Source organism: Labeo rohita, chromosome 14 (assembly GCF_022985175.1).
Source record: "Labeo rohita strain BAU-BD-2019 chromosome 14, IGBB_LRoh.1.0, whole genome shotgun sequence".
Classification (NCBI taxonomy): Eukaryota; Metazoa; Chordata; class Actinopteri; order Cypriniformes; family Cyprinidae; genus Labeo; species Labeo rohita.
In genome coordinates this window covers 7,240,574-7,261,026 of record NC_066882.1, presented here as the reverse complement: position 1 = coordinate 7,261,026, position 20,453 = coordinate 7,240,574, and the positions used below count along the sequence as shown (strand labels likewise).

The following is a 20,453-nucleotide window of genomic DNA, read 5'->3' as shown; positions in this document are numbered from 1 at the left end:
ATGTCACTATTCACTGTGTGAGTTCACATTCACATCCCGTCTTATTGCACTTGCAGTAAGTTATGATATCAGATAATGCTTTTTATAGCATAAAAATAAAGTTTCTGTCATCATACCTTCACCTGAATCTCCTTAGGAAATGCAGTGATGTCACAGACGATCATTTTCCCATGCTGATGCTCAGTTTAACAGAACAGACTTGTCTTGATATTCAGCTTTAGCAGAGTCAGCACAGTGTTATTCAAGTCTAAACTTATAATCTTCTGGTAGACACAGTAAGTTCCAGTGGAGTAAAGGATCATTATTGGTCTCATTGGTCTCAATAAGCCTGAACATTTCAAAGACAGTTCGTTTTGTTTAATGCAGGATGGTTAACAAGTAACTGAACTCTAAGGACTCCACTGTTGGTGCGTCATCAAAACAAAAGCAAGCAAAAAGTGACACTCGTTGCATAAAAGTTATTTGTTCTAATAGATAAAGAGAGGGAGAGGGCAGTTCGTCTTCGTAACAACTGCATGAGTTTTGCAACACTGCATGAAAGCAAAATTAACCGCACAGCAGTTTTCCGATTTGCATCCTTATATTCTTATCTGCAGCCATTAGCCTGGACTGTCCTCAGGTCTTCCCACTAATAATTGACTTGAACATTTCCTGGCGACAGCTCTGTTAAGTGGTGTGGAGTGTCCCTATGGCAAACAGTTTCAGCAGTGCTGTATAGGCAGTGTTGACATTAGAACCAATATTTTCGCATTAGATGAATTAACTATGGTCATGTGCGTGACATTGGCAATCTAGTGAAACAGTTGTGTCGGACTGACCTGAGGAACTCTGAGACACTCATTCTGGGAAAAAATTGGTTATATGACCTGAAATGGATGTGCAGTTGAAAAAAATGAGCAGTTCAACCGGTTTCTTCCCATTTCTTGTCTTCTTTTGTTTTCTCTACTGTTGGCAGATGAATGCAGCTGCTCTTTGGACTTGATTTTATGCCTGAAAACGCCTCTGGGTTTCAGACCAACAGTGAGAGATGTTCGCCAGTGCCCATTCACTGTTTTTTTATGCAATCTGTACCTACATGTTCTGTGCTATATATACACAATCATGATGTTTCAAAGGTTCTTTTAGCAAGTAGTTGCATCAGGCCTTTAATGCAATTTGGTTTGATTCACGTCAGGTCTGTCTTCACCTGATGACTGTGCCAGCACTGGCAAAAGTGGTGAACCACATTCCCTGAATTTCTGTAAAGCAGTCTGTTCTGCTGTTTCCCTGGATAGTGTATGAATGTTTGCAGTGGTGGCTTGCTCTTAGCCATCCATTCAGGGTGGCATTTGCTTTCATTGTAGTGTTCAGATAGATAAAGGCACAGAATGGACACAGACGTTAACTAATGATGAACTGATGAAGAAAAACAAAACAGCCCGACACATGCTAGAGCATAGCAATTGGAGAAAAGCTCAGTGAACCACACAGCTTCAGAAAATTTCACCTTTTCTAAATAGAAGGTAGACTGAGTAAACAACATTGTATAAAAGATGGAATTAAAGGAGAAGTTCACTTCCAAAACAAAGATTCACATATAATGTCCTCACCCCCTTGATGTTCATGTCTTTCTTTCTTCAGTCGTAAAGAAATTATGTTTTTTGAAGAAAACATTTCTGCATTTTTCTTCATATAACGGACTGGTATGGTGCCCCGATTTTGAACTTCCAAAACACAGTTTAAATGTGGCTTCAAACAATCCTAAATGTGGTTGTAAATGATCCCAGCCGAGGAAGAAGGGTCTTATGTAGCGAAACGATTGGTTATTTTCATTAAAAAAATATTTTTTTTAAATACTTTTTAATCTAAAACGCTCGTCTTGCCCTTCTCTCCATGAACTCTGTGTATTCTGACTCAAGACAATTAGGGTATGTTGAAAAACTCCAATCGTATTTTCTCCCTCAACAAAAATCATTTCAAAATCATCCTACATCACTGCAGAAGTACTGACACAGTCTTTGCAATGTGAACATGCAAAAAAGATCAAACACCCTTAACAAAAAAGGTAAAACAGCGATATAGGATGATTTTGAAGTTGAGGGAGAACATGTGATGGGAGTTTTTCAACATACCCTAACTGTCATGAACCGGAACAAAAACAGTCCAAACAGAGTAAGACAAGACGAGCGTTTGGCATTAAAATACACATAAATTGTATTATTTTTATTAAAATAACTGATCGTTACGCTACATAAGACCCTTCTTCTTCGACTGGGATCGTTTACAACTGCATTTGGGATCGTTTGAAGCCTCATTTAAACTGCATTTTGAAAGTTCAAAATCGGGGCACCATAGCAGTCCATTATATGGAGAAAAACGTTTTCCTCAAAAACATAATTTCTTAACGACTGAAGAAAGAAAGACATGAACATCTTGGATGACAAGGGGGTGAGTAAATTGTTCGTAAATTGTTGTTCTGGAAGTGGACTTCTCCTTTAAGTATTGTAAATATAGCCTAACATATGTCAGGTTAAGTTCAGCCTGACAGTTCACACAACAAATGACAATTTACTCACCATCAGGCCATCCAAGACATACGTGAGTTTGTTTGTTCATCGTTCATTGTTTGTACGTGACTAATCCACTTGACTCCATCAGTTAGCATCTTGTGAGGTGAAAAAGAAAATCCATCATTAAAGCATTTTAACTTAAAGTGTCACCAAAATATAGGTCCATAATCTATAATAATGCTTCTTCCAGTGAAACAGAAGATTCAAACACTGACGTTTCGGAAGAAAACACTGGGGGATCTGGGGGGTGAAAACTTTTGAACAGAGTGAAGATGTGTACATTTTTCTCATTTTGTCTTCTGGGAAACAAGTAAGTATGTTGTGTAGCTTCTGACGGTCAGTACTAAATGAAAAAAAATATGATATTTAGGCAAAATAAGAAAAATGTACACATCTTCATTCTGTTTTAAAAGTTTTCATCCCCGGCTCTAAATGCATTCTGGAGCATCAGTGAGTGTTTGAACCTTCTGTAATAGTTGCATGAGTCCCTCAGTTGTCCTCAGTGTGAAAAGATGATTATATAGTCATTGTTGGAAAAGGTTCAAATACACAGAAATGCTAAAAAAAAAACAAAGAATTTGTGTGACCTGAAGGATTTTTCAGAAGAACAGCAGGCAGTTTAACTGATCAGGACAAACAAGGGACTCATGAACAACTATCACTAAACAAAAAACACAGCTGTGGATTTAATCATTTTTTATAAATTCAACTATTTTTTTCTCTTGAGGACTATATGTAAATGTCTTTTATGTGAAAAATCTTATTCAGGTCAGTACTAAATAAAAAAGGTGTACGTAAACTTTGACCTCAACTGTTGTTACTAGGCTTACAAATTTGACAAAAACATTCTCAAGAATATGTGTTCACCAATTCCGTAACTGGACTTTTGACTGTGTTACCAAAATTCACCCCTAAGTGACAATAACCCCTATATACTGTAGTTCGAAGAGGCCAATTGCCCCAGTATTTCTATGCTCATGGTCTTATAAATAAGGGAAACAATCATCCATTAAAGCCCTTTACCTGTGACAGACCTCTTTGTCCAATCAGGGTCCATGCTTTTAGCGACTCTTCCTGCACTGGGCAAACAGATCTGTCTGTCTCAATGTTTGTCAATGTCAGTTGTTTAACAATTTATCAGTGGTCAATAAGTGCACTGGCAGCTGGGACTTACCCGGCCATGAGGGTTTTTTTTAAGCATGTTCAAAAAGAATCAGGTAGCATTATTAAAACCAGTTTTTTCATAAACCAATGGAGACCTGGTTGAATAGTGAAATTAGCATTGCCTCCCTCTGTGTGAATTGTAGGTCTCTCCTCCTCTTTGGCGCAGCACACAGCTGCCAGACCAGCCCTCCTAACGGGGGGCAGGGCAAGTTAAGACAAACCAGAACAGAGTAAATTAGGCAGTAAAACTAGTGTGGCTGTGGGCTGATATGTCATTTGAGCTTGAGGAAAGGAAGGGGCAAACTTGGATCTCTCTGAGCCTGTGAGCTTTTTTAAGAAATCAGTGGAGATCCCTGAGAAGCGTGTGTGTGGGGGCGTGTATGTGTGTGTTTGCGTGAAACCGTGAGGTGTTACGTGCATAAGGCCATTTTACAGCTGCCAGTCTCTCATTGGGTGGTAAGTTTTCATTTTTGTGTTTATGCAAACATATAATTTGACTTCATTTCTAATGGTTCACATGCATTTACACATGCTCAAATACTTTTAGCAGATGCATTGCAAATAAATAATTTCAAAAGCAGACTAATGCATAAAAGTTAAAATATGACCATTGCATGTGCAAAGTTTGTCTGCATGTGTTACTGTAGTATTAATGATATCCACTCATTACAGTAAGACAGAATGAAATCTAGCTCTGCTATAAAATACGCTGTGCTGCAACTTGGCTTTAGAGTTGCTTGTCAAGTTAAGCATGATGAGCCCTCAGGGCTACAGCTCACGGGTAGAGCCTCATGTATGTCAATCTGCTCTGCCTGTGTGTGATTCCTTAAAACCTTTCACAGGTTGTAGGCAGACATAGTGTAATGCTAATGCTCAGCAGTTTGGTCACACATACTACAATGTGCCAAGTCTTTTAGAAAAAACGTCTGTTTTATGTGTAAAAGAAGTTCTTTAGGAAGTAGCTTAAGTGCAACTTTGGTCTACAACCTCATTTACATGCAAAATGAGACTGGAAATTCAAATCCCTGAAACTTTTCTTTGTGTTTTAAGATTTTTTAATTTTTTGAAAGTTTTCTATGCTCACCAACGCTGCATTTATTTGATCAAAATGCAGTGAAACAGTAATATTATGAAATATTGCAATTTAAAACAACTCTATAAATTTATATAAATATTTTAAAATGCAATTTATTCCTGTGATGGAAAAACTGAATTTTCAGCATCATTATATCAGTCGTAAGTGTTGCATGATCTAAAATCATTCTAATATGCTAATTTACTGCTAAATTATGATGGTATATGGTATATTCATTTCAATTTAATTCAAGTTTATTTGTATAGTGTTTTTCACAAAACAAATCATTGCAAAGCAGCTTTACAGAAAATTAAACTTTCTACAATATATTTAGTAGTAGCTTAGTGGTGACTGTCAGGTTGATGTTCATATGGCAGAGATGTATGGTAAAAAAATCAGACAATGACATAATCAAACAGACAATGAACACTGTTAACAGTAATGTTGCAATCAAACTTATAGCGAAATTCGGTAGTGCTTTATGTTGTTTCAGGGTTGGCATATGTGGTATACTCAGTTATTAATAATGGTTCTTCATATATAAATGTCGAAAAGACTTTTTGCTGCTTAATATATATATTTGAAAATATTAATATTTTTGTGATAATATTTTTGTGATTTTTTTTAGAATTATTTGAAATTGAAATCTTGTAAAAATGTAAATATTTTTACTGTCACTTTTGATCAATTTAATGTGTCCTTTCTAAATAAAAGTTAAAAGTTAAGTTAAAATCGTATTGATCCTAACCTTTGAACAGTAGTGTATAAAGATTAAAGAATGATTATATTATTTAGACATCTAAAGAGACGGTGCACTACACCGTCTTTAGTTATTCCTTTAATTGTGTAACAAATTTTCATCGAGTCAGGAGTCCAGTCTGCGTTATATAAACTTTATATAAAGTCATAATATAATATACATTTATAATAAACTTTTAAGTTTAATTAATTTGTAAGATGATAATGGTTTACCACTAACACAACTCTTTAATTGAACAGAAGCTCATTGGCCAATAAGTGATGTGCCAAATACCTACGCCTTTCAATATGAAAACGCTTTGTCCCACTATTATGTAATAATGCCTAAGGCTTTCACATTATTGTACATTGGGTAATGCTAAAACCTGCTTAAACTGCAGACATATGCAAGTGAGAACAAAGGCCAAAAATGTTATTGAACACAGTTCTTTTACATGCCTCAGCTCCACTTTGGTTCCCAATAACAGAATCTTTACATTGTGCATTTATTGCATATTTACATTTGCGCAGCAAACATGTTCACCACACATACTGACACGTGAATATATAAAATACAAAAAGGAAAATAAATCACATCCTTTCATTGAAAAGAAAAAGTTTGTATACTTGATTTATTTATTTATTTAACAAAAAAAAAAACATCTTGACAGTTTCTGTTAACAGGAAGAATGCTGGAACATTGCCTCGCATTTGGTCGGTCCCTTGTGAGGAGGAAGAATGTGGACCAGGACTGTCTGGAGGAGTCCAAGCTGTGCCGCTGCCTCTCCACTGTTGATCTAATTGCCCTCGGGGTTGGAAGTACACTTGGGGCCGGTGTCTATGTGCTCGCTGGGGAGGTGGCCAAAGGCAATTCTGGCCCCAGCATTGTGGTATCTTTCCTCATCGCCGCTCTCGCATCTGTGATGGCTGGCCTCTGTTATGCAGAGTTTGGTGCACGGGTACCCAAGACGGGCTCGGCCTATTTGTACAGCTACGTGACCGTGGGGGAGCTCTGGGCCTTTATCACAGGATGGAACCTCATTCTGTCATACGTCATTGGTAATTATGATTTGGCAATATGTTAAATCAGTTATATAGCAAATACAAAGATTTTCCAACCTAAGATGATATTCTGTTGGGACAGGGACGTCTAGTGTGGCGCGTGCCTGGAGTGGGACGTTTGATGAGCTTATAGGTGGCCACATTGAAAAGTTCTGCAAAATGTACTTCAAAATGAGTTTGCCTGGCCTGGCAGAGTACCCTGATTTCTTTGCTGTCTGCCTGATCTTACTACTGTCAGGTAAAAATCACTTAATTTATAACTTTAAACAACTTTAAATCCCTCCTTGTTCTAGCTTTTGCTATTCTGAACAATGCTGGAAACGATGTATTTCCACACTCTCAGAAAAAAGGTACAAAAGCTGACACTGGGATGGTGCCCTTTCAAAAGGTGCAACCTTTTAGGATCCTTAAAGGATGCATTTAGTACCTTAAATGTACATATTTACATGTTAGTACCTATATGCTACAATTGAGGTCAAACGTTTGCATCCCCCTTTTAGAATCATTAAAATGTTAATTATTTTACCAAAATAAGAGAGATCATACGTTATTGTTATTATTATACATGTTATTGTTTATTTAGTACTGACCTGAATAATATATTTCACATAAAAGATGTTTACATATAGTCCACAAGAGAAAATAATAGTTGAATTTATAAAAAAATTACCCCATTCAAAAGTTTACATTATTCTTGTTCTATACTGTTCTTACCTGAATGATCCCCAGCTGTTTCTTTTGTTGTTGTTGTTGTTAGGTGATAGTTGTTCATGAGTCCCTTGTTTGTCCTGAACAGTTACACTGCCTGCTGTTCTTCAGAAAAATCCTTCAGGTCCCACAAATTCTTTGTTTTTTTTCAACATTTTTGTTTATTTGAACCCTTTCTAACAATGACTGTATGATTTTGAGATCCATCTTTTCACACTGAGGACAACTGAGGGACTCATATACAACTATTACAGAAGGTTCAAACGCTTACTGATGCTTCAGAAGGAAAAACGATGCATTAAGAGCCGAACAGAATCGAGATGTGTAAATTTTTGCCTAAATATCATTACATTTTTTATTTAGTACTGCCCTTAAGAAGCTGCAGAAGACACTTACATGTTTCCCAGAAGACAAAATAAGTTGAATTTACCCTGATCTTCAAATTAAAAAAGTTTTCACACCCCAGCTCTTAATACATTGTGTTTCCTTCTGAAGCATCAGTGAGCGTTTGAACCTTCTGTAATAGTTGCATACGAGTTCCTCAGTTGTCCTCAATGTGAAAAGATGGATCTCAGTATCATACAGTCATTTTTGGAAAGGGTTCAAATACACAAAAATGTTGGAAAACCAAAGAATTTGTGGGACCTGAAGGATTTTTTCTTAAGAACAGCAGGCATTTGAACTATTCAGGACAAACAAGGGACTCATAAACAACTATCACTAAACAAAAAAACACAGCTGTTGATCGTTCAGGTAACAACACAGCATTAAGAATCAAGGGGATGTAAACTTTTGAATCGGGTCAATTTTTTTTTTATTATTTTCTCTTGTGGACTATATGTAAACATCTTTTATGTGAAATATCTTACTCAGGTCAGTACTAAATAAACAATAACATGCATTTTTTATGATCCCTATGAAAGGGGGATGCAAGCTTTTGAACTCAACTGTGCATATGAGTAAGTTGCTTTGGATAAATGCATCTGCTACTGTAAATGAATAACTGTAAATGTCTTTTATCAGTTAACACAATTAGAAAAATCTCCTGAATGCATCTTTTAAATAAATTATTACATAAATTGCCACTACATTTACATGCATTTTTTTCTAAACTGAATTTAAATGTCTGTCGCTGTAATTTTTTCCCCAGGTCTTCTCTCCTTTGGGGTGAAAGAATCAGCTTGGGTCAACAAAATCTTCACAGCTGTAAACGTGCTTGTGCTGATGTTTGTTATCATTTCTGGATTCGTCAAAGGAGACTCGCTCAATTGGAATTTATCAGAGGAATCTCTCATAAATGTTACCATTGTCAAAAGGTGAAGAACACTTACTTATATCTTTTTAAATCTTGATGAATTCAGCCTAATATGATCATAATCATTAACGTTGAAATACACTTACAGGAATCTCTCACACACTGCTAATATTACAAGTGATTACGGGGCAGGGGGATTTTTTCCTTATGGCTTTAGCGGGACCTTGGCTGGTGCGGCCACATGCTTTTATGCCTTCGTGGGATTTGACTGCATTGCAACCACAGGTATTCAATCACTTATTCTGTTTTATACAACAGTTAAAGGGTTAATTCACTCAAAAATGAAAATTCTGTCATTCCAAACCTGTAAGACCTTCATCTTCGGAAAACAAATTAAGATATTTCTGATGAAATCCGAGAGCTTTCTGACTTTGCATAGACAGCAGCACAACTGACACGTTCAAGGCCCAGAAAGATAGTCGTTAAAAAAGTCCTTGTTTTCATGATCATTGTTATGCCAGGGTTGTTTACGTGCATGTGAGCTGGAAATATCAAAACAGTGACAAGGTCCTGTTGAGGTATGGGTGTGTTTGTTTTGGTGCTGCCAACATCACTTGGCAAAAATCGTTTGCACCTTTCATTTCTGGGTTAACTATCCCTTTAACATCAGATCTCTAGACTAATCTTGTGTTCTAAAACTGCTAAATATTTGTGATTGTGACCAGGTGAGGAGGTGAAGAATCCCCAGAGGGCCATTCCCATTGGGATAGTTGTTTCCCTGCTAGTCTGCTTCCTTGCTTACTTTGGCGTTTCAGCAGCCCTCACCCTTATGATGCCCTACTACCTACTGGACGAGAAGAGTCCTCTGCCTTTGGCTTTTGAATATGTGGGTTGGGAGCCTGCGAAATATGTTGTAGCAGTAGGATCACTCTGCGCTCTATCGACCAGGTAAACATCTTTCTTTGCTCCCATAATGCTAGCCAAGAGTGTATATTGAGGTAGCATGCTGATACCAAACATTGAACATGCATAAAATGCATTTATTCATTTTGTCGTTTGTTTGACGTTCATTTAAACATTTCTTTCCAAATTAATTTGTGTGAAGGGTCTGTGGTGGATCGATTCTTATGCTTTGCATCTCTTAATGACTTTTTGATGGTGGGTTGTTTGAAAGAGAGCCATATAAATAGTTATACACAGCATTTAATTAATCAGACTATTATAAGCTTTAATATGATTAGGATTTATACTTACTCTCTTTCATAACAAAATCTTCACGTGGAATGTGTTTTTGTTTTTTCCTGGTGACATAAATCATAAAAAACACTTGTTTGGCCATTAGCAACATGAATTACATGACAGTATGTTTACAGAATTTGCTTGAACAATAGTCTTAATTATGTTTAAACATGTAAAAACATCCAGGTGTGAAGTATACAAACTCTACACAAGCTGTAAAAGTTGTATCCCTTAGATCAATCATTTTGATTGTAGCTACTATTCTTTGCCATTTTATTAAGCTACTAAAACATTTTATGGGATTTCATAGCCTAGGCCTTGTGCAATAATCCCAGGAAAAAATGAAGAAGATTTAACTGTATGTCTGGTCCCATTTGCTTCATTCCCTAAGTGCTGTATAATGATATGCTGTCAAATTTTATATTTCCTAAAGTCAACATAAAACAGCCATTTGGCAACCTGTATTACTTCTGTAATGTGTTCAAGATAGAATATTCAGAAAGAGCACAAGCAAACTTATTTCTGTCCATTGGGAATTGATTTTGAAACATTGTGATTGGAGTCCTGTTGAAAACAAAGTCAAAACATTTTTTTTTCTGTAGAATAACATGTACTCATCAATCATGCACAAGAAGACCAGAAATGTGTTGAAAGAAAGCAAATATGGTTCATTTTGATTTCATGTTGACTTTAAAATCCAAATAATTTTTTGTAACAGCGCCCAACAGCGGAAGTGTTTGGGATCAGGTCTGCAGCATGTAATTAATTGACTCTTTGCTTCTGCTGATGTCTTTGCCTCACATGCAGTCTGCTGGGCTCCATTTTCCCAATGCCGCGTGTAATCTATGCTATGGCACAGGATGGGGTGCTTTTCAAAGTGTTAGCCCAAATCAATCCTAAGACGAAGACCCCTCTTATTGCTACCATGTCTTCAGGTGTAGTTGCAGGTGAGAGACGGAGGCACGATTGCTATGCAAACCGCCAATGTGATCCACCAGGCAAATGTGAAAAAGAGCGGAAATGTACTGTATAAGGAATTATATGGAAACACACAACAAATAAACCTTGAAATATCTGGACTTTTAAAAATGGTAACTTCCAAGCCTGGATGAATTGAGGAAATTAAAAAAATCCTGAAAAGTCATAGACAAAGTCTATGTATGTTCATATCTAAAAGCTTTATAAAATACGAATAATTACAAAATAGATGCCAATATTTGCTCCTTCACACTTGCTGGTGTTGCTTAATATGTTCTTTTCCTTCCAGAGTTGCAGGTGTCTGAACCATGACTGCTTTTTTGTTTTTAGCCTGTTGGGTTCTATGTTCCCTCTTCCCCGCATTCTGTTTGCGATGGCACGAGATGGCGTGCTATTCAGATTTCTTTCCAAAGTGAGTAAGCGTCAGTCGCCAGTGGCTGCCACTATGGCAGCAGGCACTACCGCGGGTAAGCTAAGAGTGATATAGGCCTTGCATGGCCTGCTGTCCTGTTTGTGTCACCGTGGTGGAGGTGCAGTGTGCCTGCTTAATTATAGTACTCTGTTAATGGTTGCATGCTGTGGTGGTGGTGGTGCTAAAAATCACTGGGATTATACAATATGTGATATATCTCTGTGGAAGCTATAAATTGCATGCAAAGGTGATATGTAAAGTGGTGGTGAAATTGGCTGGGAAAAGAAAGGAAATCAGTCATCCACTACAAGTTTGAAATAATAAAAAAAATTAATGTCATTGAAAGAAATCACTTCTGCTTTAGGGTGCATGTATTTGATCAAAAATATAGTAAAATATATAATAACAGTAGTTGTATAAAATATTATAATTTAAAAGTTTTCTTTTTTTAATATATTTTAAAATGTAATTTAGTTCTCATGATGGAGAAACTAAATTTTCAGCGGCCAATTAAAAAAAAAATTTTTATTTTTTTTTTGCTACATAACATTTTGTAGAATTTTATAGAATTAAGGATATTTGTGATTGTAACTGCCATGCAAAAGTTTGGGCTAGGATTTTTTTTTTTTTAATTAAATACATTTTTAAATTTTATTAAGAAAGGACATATTAAATTTATCAAAAGTGACCTTTATAGTGCTACAATAGATTTCGGTTTTAAACAAATGCTTTTATGTCTATTCATCGCAGAATTCTGAAAACATATGTATTGTGTTTCCACAAAAATATCAAGCAGCAAAAATAAAAAGAACCATTATTAATAATTGAGAACCAATAATAATTGATAATAATAAAAAATATTTCTTGAGCAGCAAATTAGCATATTATTAAATTAGCAATTCTGAAGAATTATGTAACACTGGTGTAATTGCTGCTGAAAATGCAGCTTTGCATCAGAGGAATAATTTACATTTTAAAATATATTAAAATACAAAACAGTTATTTTAAACATTATTGATTTACTATATTTTGATCAAATAAATGCAGCCTTGGTGAACATATAAGATCCTGCTTTTAAAAACATAAAAAAATGCAATTATTACAAACTTTTGACTGGTAATGTATATATTTGAACTCATGTGTCAGGTGCAGATGTGTAATGTACTGCTGACAGCTGCAGAGCCAGATTCTTAGTACTTCCCTACAGTGTGGTAATACAGCACTTTGATGCTAGCAGGGATGCTTATGGATTCTGAGGACTTCTAAAGAATGAGAAAGCAGAGGGGAAGCTTAGTGAAGGGATGAGGACGCAGGGCAGATAATGGTTTTCGGAGCCCCCTGCACGTCGCACATGTTAAGCCTATACTGTAGCACTGTATGTTTGTTAGTGTACACGGCCTTCTTACTGTGAGGGAAGTCTAAACAGCTGTATATGAAGTCATAGGGCACATCTGGTGTGGATTTGGGAAGATACCAGTGCTATTGCATTCTTTTAAAGTCAGACATCCACTAATGAAGGAGTCTGTATTGATTAATAATAAAGACTGTGATTCATTTATAAGTCCCACAGTATACACTCTCAGAAATAAAGGTACAAAAGCTGTCACTGGGGTGGTACACTTTAAAAAGGTACACTTTTGTACCTATTAGATACTAATATGTGCTTGTAGGGTCCCAAAATGGACTCTTTAGGTCCAAACATGTATTTTTTAAAAAGGTACCGCCCCAGTGACAGTACCTTTATTTCTGAGTGTATATACTGTAGTTTGCATTTACACTCAGGTTATTTTGGAAATGTTATAGTTTACCAATCAGGCTCTTCAAAATGGAAAGATTCACTTTATTAAATGAACACAAATGAATTAATAAACACTGCATGCTCTGTTGGTGTATAATGGCCTGGAAATATTTTTTTACAACAAAGTCATACTTTTCAAGCAAAACATTTCAAAATCTAGAAAAAAAATACCTCAACCTAGCAAGCAATTGCAAACATTACTGAGAAAATTGCCATTAATTACGAGAACATTTAAATACTTATGCCATGAAATTAATGCATTTTAAGTGTGACTTAAGTGTCTAAATATTTAGGGCCACTGTATGTAAACTATTTAACTTATAGACATTCCTATAGTTTGTGATGTAATAATTTGTGTTTGTTATGTATTTAATGTATTATTTTAAAACTTTTTTCTGATCATCTTTTGTTTCATTCCAACAGCTATCATGGCTTTCCTGTTTGACTTGAAAGCACTGGTGGATATGATGTCTATTGGAACCTTGTTAGCATACTCTTTGGTGGCTGCTTGTGTTCTAATCCTCAGGTTAGTGTACATTCAGTACAAGTATGCTTCTTAATAATGCAAACCAATCAACTACTTGGTACAACCTTTATTGCAAGAATTATGCAGTGGTCTGCCATCTAGTGGTAATGTCATTTCTCAACTGTGATATAAATGTATATTTCAATTAATTGAGTTTGAACAGATTTTAAAAAGAAAGTTTTCTTGTGATCGTCTCTTTAGAACTTAAAAGAGACCTATTATGCCCTTTCTTCCTTTTAATATGAAATATAAGTCTCAGTTGTCCATAAAATCTGTCTGTTTAGTTTCAGCTCAAAATACCCGACAGATCATTTATTATATCATTTGAAAATGCCTATTTTGAGTGGAAGCAGAAACAGTTTTCATGCATGTCTCCTTAAATGCAAATGAGCTGCTGCTCCCCGCCCCCTTTTCCAGAATAGGGCTGTGCCTTTACAGCTCATACCTCAGATATTCTGCTAAAAAACATCTGTTTGGTTTTGATTATCATGTCTATTGCACTGAAATCATGCGTTTTTAAACCATATTAGTTTTAAGTTCTGATATACGGTTTTCTGGCCACACATATCCGAAGTATGCCCACAGAAAGCGGCTGTCACACGGCATGTGAGTACTAAATTAAGTTTTCTTTCATGTCTTATTGCGCTTAAACTGTCAAATACACACAAGTTTATGTTTATAAGTTTATAAGAGTCAGTTATGACAATGAAGGTAAACAGCTGGGAAAGAAATCTCATGTTTGTTTTAAATCTGTGTGGCAGCAGCGTAATATATAATAAATAAATCATTAAATTCACTGCTCTCTTGTCTCCTCTAAGGCTGGGACTCTAAATAGTGTTCTGTGCTCGTCTGTGCAGCCAACGACAGAACAGTTAGCATGCTTTGCATGAACTTTTGCCATGGCGTTAGACATGGTACGCCGTTGTCGCTTGTGAAAATTAAATTGTGGTGCTGTGGGTGGAAACATGCAGATTAAGGGGAGGTAATATAATAATAAGATCCCACGTCACCTGGGGAAGCAAAATCTGACACGCTTATTTTTTCACATGCTTGCAGAAAAAGGCTTGGCAAAATAAAGTTACTGTTTTTTTTTACGTTTTCTGGGCACTGGGGACCCGATTATAACACATAAATACTGAAAAAGTCAGATTTTCGTGATACGTCACCTTTAAATGATACTATCACATTTGATGACATATTTATCAAGTTTAAAAGATTTTTTTAGTATTTTAATAATGCTTCTGTCTAACATAAAATTCACATGTCAGGTATCAGCCGGATGCTGCGTTTGAGAGGTCTAGGATCAATGAAGGGAAGGAAGAGGTTGGTGAATCTGAACTGACTGAGTCTGAGTCTCACTTGAACATGCTGAAGGATGGAAGCGTAACCCTGCGCTCTCTGCTCAACCCTCCACTGCTGCCCACTGAACAGACCTCCACTGTTGTCAACGTGTCTGTTATAATCATGGGTTAGTACAACAGCAGTTAGAGATTGATTTGACAAGTTAGATGATGACAATTAAGTAGCTGTTCTGATCTTCGTTTGTTTTTCTTTGCAGTGTGTGTTGTGTGTGTTATTAGCTCACTCAACACATACTACGGACAGGCCATTATTGCTATGGAGCCTTGGGCCCTGGGGCTTTTAGGAGCATCTTTGTTCATCTTCATCATGTGCATCATTCTGGTTTGCAGACAACCTCAGACAAGGAAGAAAGTTTCCTTTATGGTATGTAGATTTGATATCTAGCATACTTAACATACATGTATGCTAGCTTTCAAAAGTTTAGGGGCAGTTTTTAATGCTTTTGTAAGAACTTTCTTCTGCTCACCAAGCCTGCATTTATTAGATCAAAAATACAGTAAAACTGTAAAATTGTAAACAGTAAAATTGTGAAATATTATTGGAATTAAAAAAATATATTTTCTATTTGAATATATTTTAAAATGTAATTTATTCCTGTGATCAAAGTTGAATTTTCAGCATCATTACTCCAGTCTTCAGTGTCATATGATCCTACAGAAATCATTCTAACATGCAATTTGCTCTCAACAAATATTATATATATATATATATATATATATATTTAATTTAATTAATCCAATGTAATTAATCCTGCTGAATAAAATATTAATTTCTTTAAAATAAAATGTTTTAACATTATATCAATTTAAGAGTTACACATTTTTTCAATAATTAATTTTTTTTTCTGTATAAACACAACCTGTTCACACTCTTAAAGGGATAGTTCACCCAAAAATGATCTCCAAACCTATGTTTTTTTTTCTGTTATGGAACACAGAAAGATGTTACACAGGAAGCTGCTCTTTTCCATACAATAAAAGTGAATGTTGTCCAGTATGACACACATGATTTATAGTACGCAGGTTATAAGGACTTCTTCTATAGACCTTTCACTTTTATTGTACGGATAGGAGCAGCAACAATCTGCCTGAGATCTTAAATGAAACTATGTGAAGGTGGGTAAACGATGACAGAATTTTCAATGTGGAGAGAACTTTCCCTTTAATAAACATGCACCATGTTGACTCGTCGCTGCTCTGTTTATCTTGATGTGTATTCTACCCAGAACAGCACTGGGTTTTAGGGTAATAGCCTGTATGAAATATCTGTGTTTGCCAAGCACTCTGTGTTCTTTGGAGGACCGTTTTGTGTGCTATACTTATCTAACATGAAAAACAATGTGATATGACCCGAGAGAGCCTCCATTCGTTGTGTTTTTTCTGTTTTAGTCTGGGTCATTTCATTAGCGAGTGCTGAGCAGAGTGCAGTCAAGCACATGTTTGAACCCGGTATGTTTTTTTTTGCTCCAGGTTCCTCTGTTGCCCTTTCTACCCATCTTGAGTATATTTGTCAACGTATATCTCATGGTTCAACTCAGTGGAGACACGTGGATCCGTTTCTCCATCTGGATGGCCATAGGTACGTGCAAACTTTGAGTAAACACACACAGGCTGCAATCCTAAACCACATTCAAACAAATCTAAAGGCCCCATTGCCATTTCAAGGCTGTTTGCTTGAAAAACAGGCCTTATTGGAAATAAATGTAAGAAACCCTACAGAAAATACCAGCTTAAATAAGCATAAACTTCCAATGTGGTCCATTTTATATATATATATATATATATATACACACACACTAGTCAAAAGTTTTTGTCAAAAGATTTTTAATGTTTTTAGTCTCTTTTCCTTTAGAAGTCTCTTTTGCTTACCAAGCCTGCATTTATTTGATCTAAAGTACAGCGAAAACAGTCAAATTTTGAAATATTTTTGCTATTTAAAATAATTGATTTCTTTTTGAATATATTTTAAAATGTAATTTATTCCTGTGATTTCAAAGCTAAATTTTGAGCATCGTTACTCCAGTCACATGATCCTTCAGAAATCATTCTAATATTCTGATTTGCTGCTCAAAAAACATTTATTATTATTATTTTGTTGAAAACACAGAGTAGAATTTTTTCAGGTTTCTTTAAAAGAAAGTTCAGAAGAACAGCATTTATCTGAAATAGAAATCTTTTGTAACATTATAAATGTCTTTATCATCACTTTTAATCAATTTACAGCATCTTTGATAAATAAAAACATTAATTTCTATAATTCCTTTTCATTAAAAAAAAATGTTTTTATTTCAGATAAATGCTGATCTTTGGATCATTCTATTCATCAAAGAAACCTGAAAAATTCTACCCAGCTGTTTTAATGATAATAATAATAATAATAATAATAATAATAATAATAATAATAATAATAATAATAATAATAATAATAAATAATTCTGAGCAGCAAATCAGAATATCAGAATGATTTCTGAAGGATCATGTGACTGGAGTAATGATGCTAAAAATTCAGCTTTGAAATCACAGGAATAAATTACATTTAAAAATATATTCAAATAGAAAACAGTTATTTTAAATAGTAAAAATATTTCAGAATTTTACTGTTTTTGCTGTACTTTGGATCAAATAAACGCAGACTTGGTGAGCAGAAGAGACGTATTTAAAAAAACATAAAATCTTTTTTTTTGTATCTTGAAAATACTTTTGGATTAACTGCCTTTAAGCATCCTAATGGATCCAAAAACAACACACTCTGGTATATGAAGGCATACAAATTGAATATAAATCTTAACTTTGATATCAATCCACAGGTTTCCTCATCTATTTTGGATATGGAATGTGGCACAGTGATGAGCGTAAAAGGCATCTACAGAACTGTGGTGTTGCGTCAGAGAAAAAGACACTGACCGGAAATGAAGGCACTGCGGGGCATGGGACGCACATAGAGAAGACTAGCCCATGTTAAAGAACAGTGGATGAACTATGATAGTAACTAGCTGTTATCCATGGCATTCACCAACCAGCTGACAGACCTGAACTCTGTGTATTCAGCTCTGCCTTTACAGTTACTGCCATCATGAACAATCACTGTAACACCTCTCAGTGCTGACGTGACAGAAGGAAGTTAGGGGTGTGTGATCTGACAATGAAAATTCAATGCATTGATTTTAGATTCTATTTATACCCAATATAAATTGTCCTTCTACTTATGTTTTGGTTGTGACTTCAGAATATAGTTATATAAAAATATATCATATATTATAAATAATAATGATGATTAGTAGGAAAATAACTGAAAACGAATAGTGACCAAATCTCAGTGGCCAAATTTTCATAACTAAAACGGAAAACAATCTCCTTTTAAATGTGTTCAAAAGAGAAAGGGAATGCATTTTTGCATAAAAGTATTAAGATTTCCACAGTCAGTATGTTAGAATTACTTCCACTGTTAGTTTAATTTAAAAAAAAAAGGGAAAAAAACAAAAAACAATTTATATATATATATATATATATATACTAAGTTTTAAAAGTATGGGACACGTGGTTAAATAATGTGGAACATCAGAAAAAATATTGCAAAAGCCATGATATTGGAGAAAGCCCAGCTTTACAGTATGTCTACATGTTTGATTGTCTTGTTAAAGTGTTTAATTCTAAGATTTAGAATTAATTTTTTAACTTACTGTATGCGCATGAGACGTAAAGCTGCTTGGATAACACCATTTCATGTTTTCTTGTATTCTGATAAACACTACTTTTTAATCTTCGTCCATGTTACATGTGAATGTTTGACAGGGATATCCTACAATGCACAGTATTCATAGGTCAATCTGTTGTTTAGAAACCAGAAGGTCTTGTGATGTTGAAGAGGAGCAAGCACATATGTATGTTTTGTCTTGTAAAATTACCTTTTTTTCCCCACTTTATTTACTTGCTTTTTTTATTACTCTATAACAAACTAATCTGACTTTTTCAGAAATGCTATGATCAATAATCAATCTACACTACGTAGTTCACTGCGGCCATTCAGTACATGACAATTTGTTTAATCCAGCTAACTAAGTAATCAGTCTAAAAAATGGACAACCTGAGCATCTGAATATGATTCTTCTGCTAATAGAGAGGCTAAAATTGTGGCACAAACATTAATAGCAATGTGTTAATGCCTCATTAAATAATGCACATTAACTTCCGTTTAAAGCCTTTGTATCATTGTATTTTATCATTATAATGTTTTTTAATAATGGAAGTATTATGTGGATTATGCCATTGTTAAAACAATGCAAAGTGGTTTCATACAAAACAATAAAAGATTTCTCCCTTTTTAACAGTTTCCCCACATTATTGTATTAAGGTGACTAGATTTCTGAAATGAAAACAGGGGACTAATAGCACTGAAATCTCATTTGTGATTATCTACGAATTAAAAAAACGGTACAATATGTTTTGCTTTTTAATTGTTGTGGGTTCCATATATCAAAGGGATCATCGGATGCCCATTTTCCACAAGTTGAGATGATTCTTTAGGGTCTTAATAAAAAGTCTATAATATACTTTGGTTAAAAATTCTCAATGGTAGTGTAAAACAACACCCTTTTTACCTTGCCAAAATCAGCTCTGCAAAAATCATCCCATTCTGGTCAAGGCTGCTTTAATTGCAAATACAACCGCACTTGGGATCATTCGAAGCCGCATTTAAACTGCATTTTGGAAACTCAAAATCGGGGCACCATATCAGTACATTATATGGAGAAAAATGCTGAAATGTTTTCCTCAAAAAACAATTTCTTTACAACTGAAGACAGAAAGACATGAACATGTTGGATGAAAAGGGGGTGAGGACATTATATGTGAATCTTTGTTTTGGAAGTGGACTTCTCCTTAAATAACAATATTGACAGGTGACTGCTATTTGTGTACAGCATGGGTATAAAATGAAAGATGGACAAAAATATCACACAATACATAAACCTATACAGAAAAGCTCACAAAAACATGAAAATCTGCCCTTAATTTACTCACCTCCAGGCCATCCAAGATGTAGGTGACTTTCTTGAACGGTGAAGAACGTTTTTAGCTGAACCCGGCACTTGGTGATTCATAATACAAAAGTAAACAGGCAACTTTAAGAGTCAAAAAGCAGATGCAAAAACACAAAATGAATCCATGTGGCTCCTGACAATATATTGAGGGCTTATGAAGCAAAACAATTAGTCTGTGTGAGAAACTAAACATTATTTACAACATTATTACCTGTAATCCACAGCCTCAGACAAACAGTTCTGCCTCATGTCATGTTATACAAATGGTAAAAACAGAAAAACATGGCACTTTTACTATAGTAAAACCATGGTTAATTTTCGTAATGGTGTTTATCAGTCAAACTCATTTAAAACTGCACATTCAACAGGTATGAAATATGATCAGTAAAAGAAAAATACTGTTCATGAGAATGCCGCATGCACAGATGGATGGGAAATATATTTATATAGAAACATTTAAGCAGATTTAAGATAATGCATGTAATTCATGATAATTCATTAAGATAATTTCAAGATAATTAATTCAACGCAGAGAATATAAATAATTGT

At 35.0% G+C, this 20,453-nt stretch overlaps 1 protein-coding gene across 3 annotated transcripts; it reads left to right on the top strand.

The window, feature by feature from the left end:
- Positions 1–3,947: 3,947 nt before the first annotated feature.
- Positions 3,948–19,190, top strand: slc7a2 (solute carrier family 7 member 2). 3 transcript variants are annotated; one of them, XM_051127484.1, is made up of 12 exons: positions 3,948–4,169; positions 6,211–6,585; positions 6,671–6,826; positions 8,447–8,612; positions 8,700–8,836; positions 9,277–9,499; positions 10,598–10,737; positions 13,402–13,504; positions 14,773–14,972; positions 15,063–15,229; positions 16,336–16,444; positions 17,673–19,190. In XM_051127484.1, the coding sequence occupies exons 2-12, from the start codon at positions 6,216–6,218 to the stop codon at positions 17,825–17,827; spliced, it is 1,926 nt and encodes a 641-aa protein (XP_050983441.1). In that variant the 5' UTR covers positions 3,948–4,169; positions 6,211–6,215; the 3' UTR covers positions 17,828–19,190. The 3 variants fall into 3 exon arrangements, with proteins under 3 accessions (XP_050983441.1, XP_050983440.1, XP_050983442.1); XM_051127483.1 differs by having other exon boundaries at positions 3,949–4,169; positions 6,198–6,585; XM_051127485.1 differs by lacking the exon at positions 10,598–10,737 and adding an exon at positions 11,099–11,235 and having other exon boundaries at positions 3,950–4,169; positions 6,198–6,585.
- Positions 19,191–20,453: the final 1,263 nt, after the last annotated feature.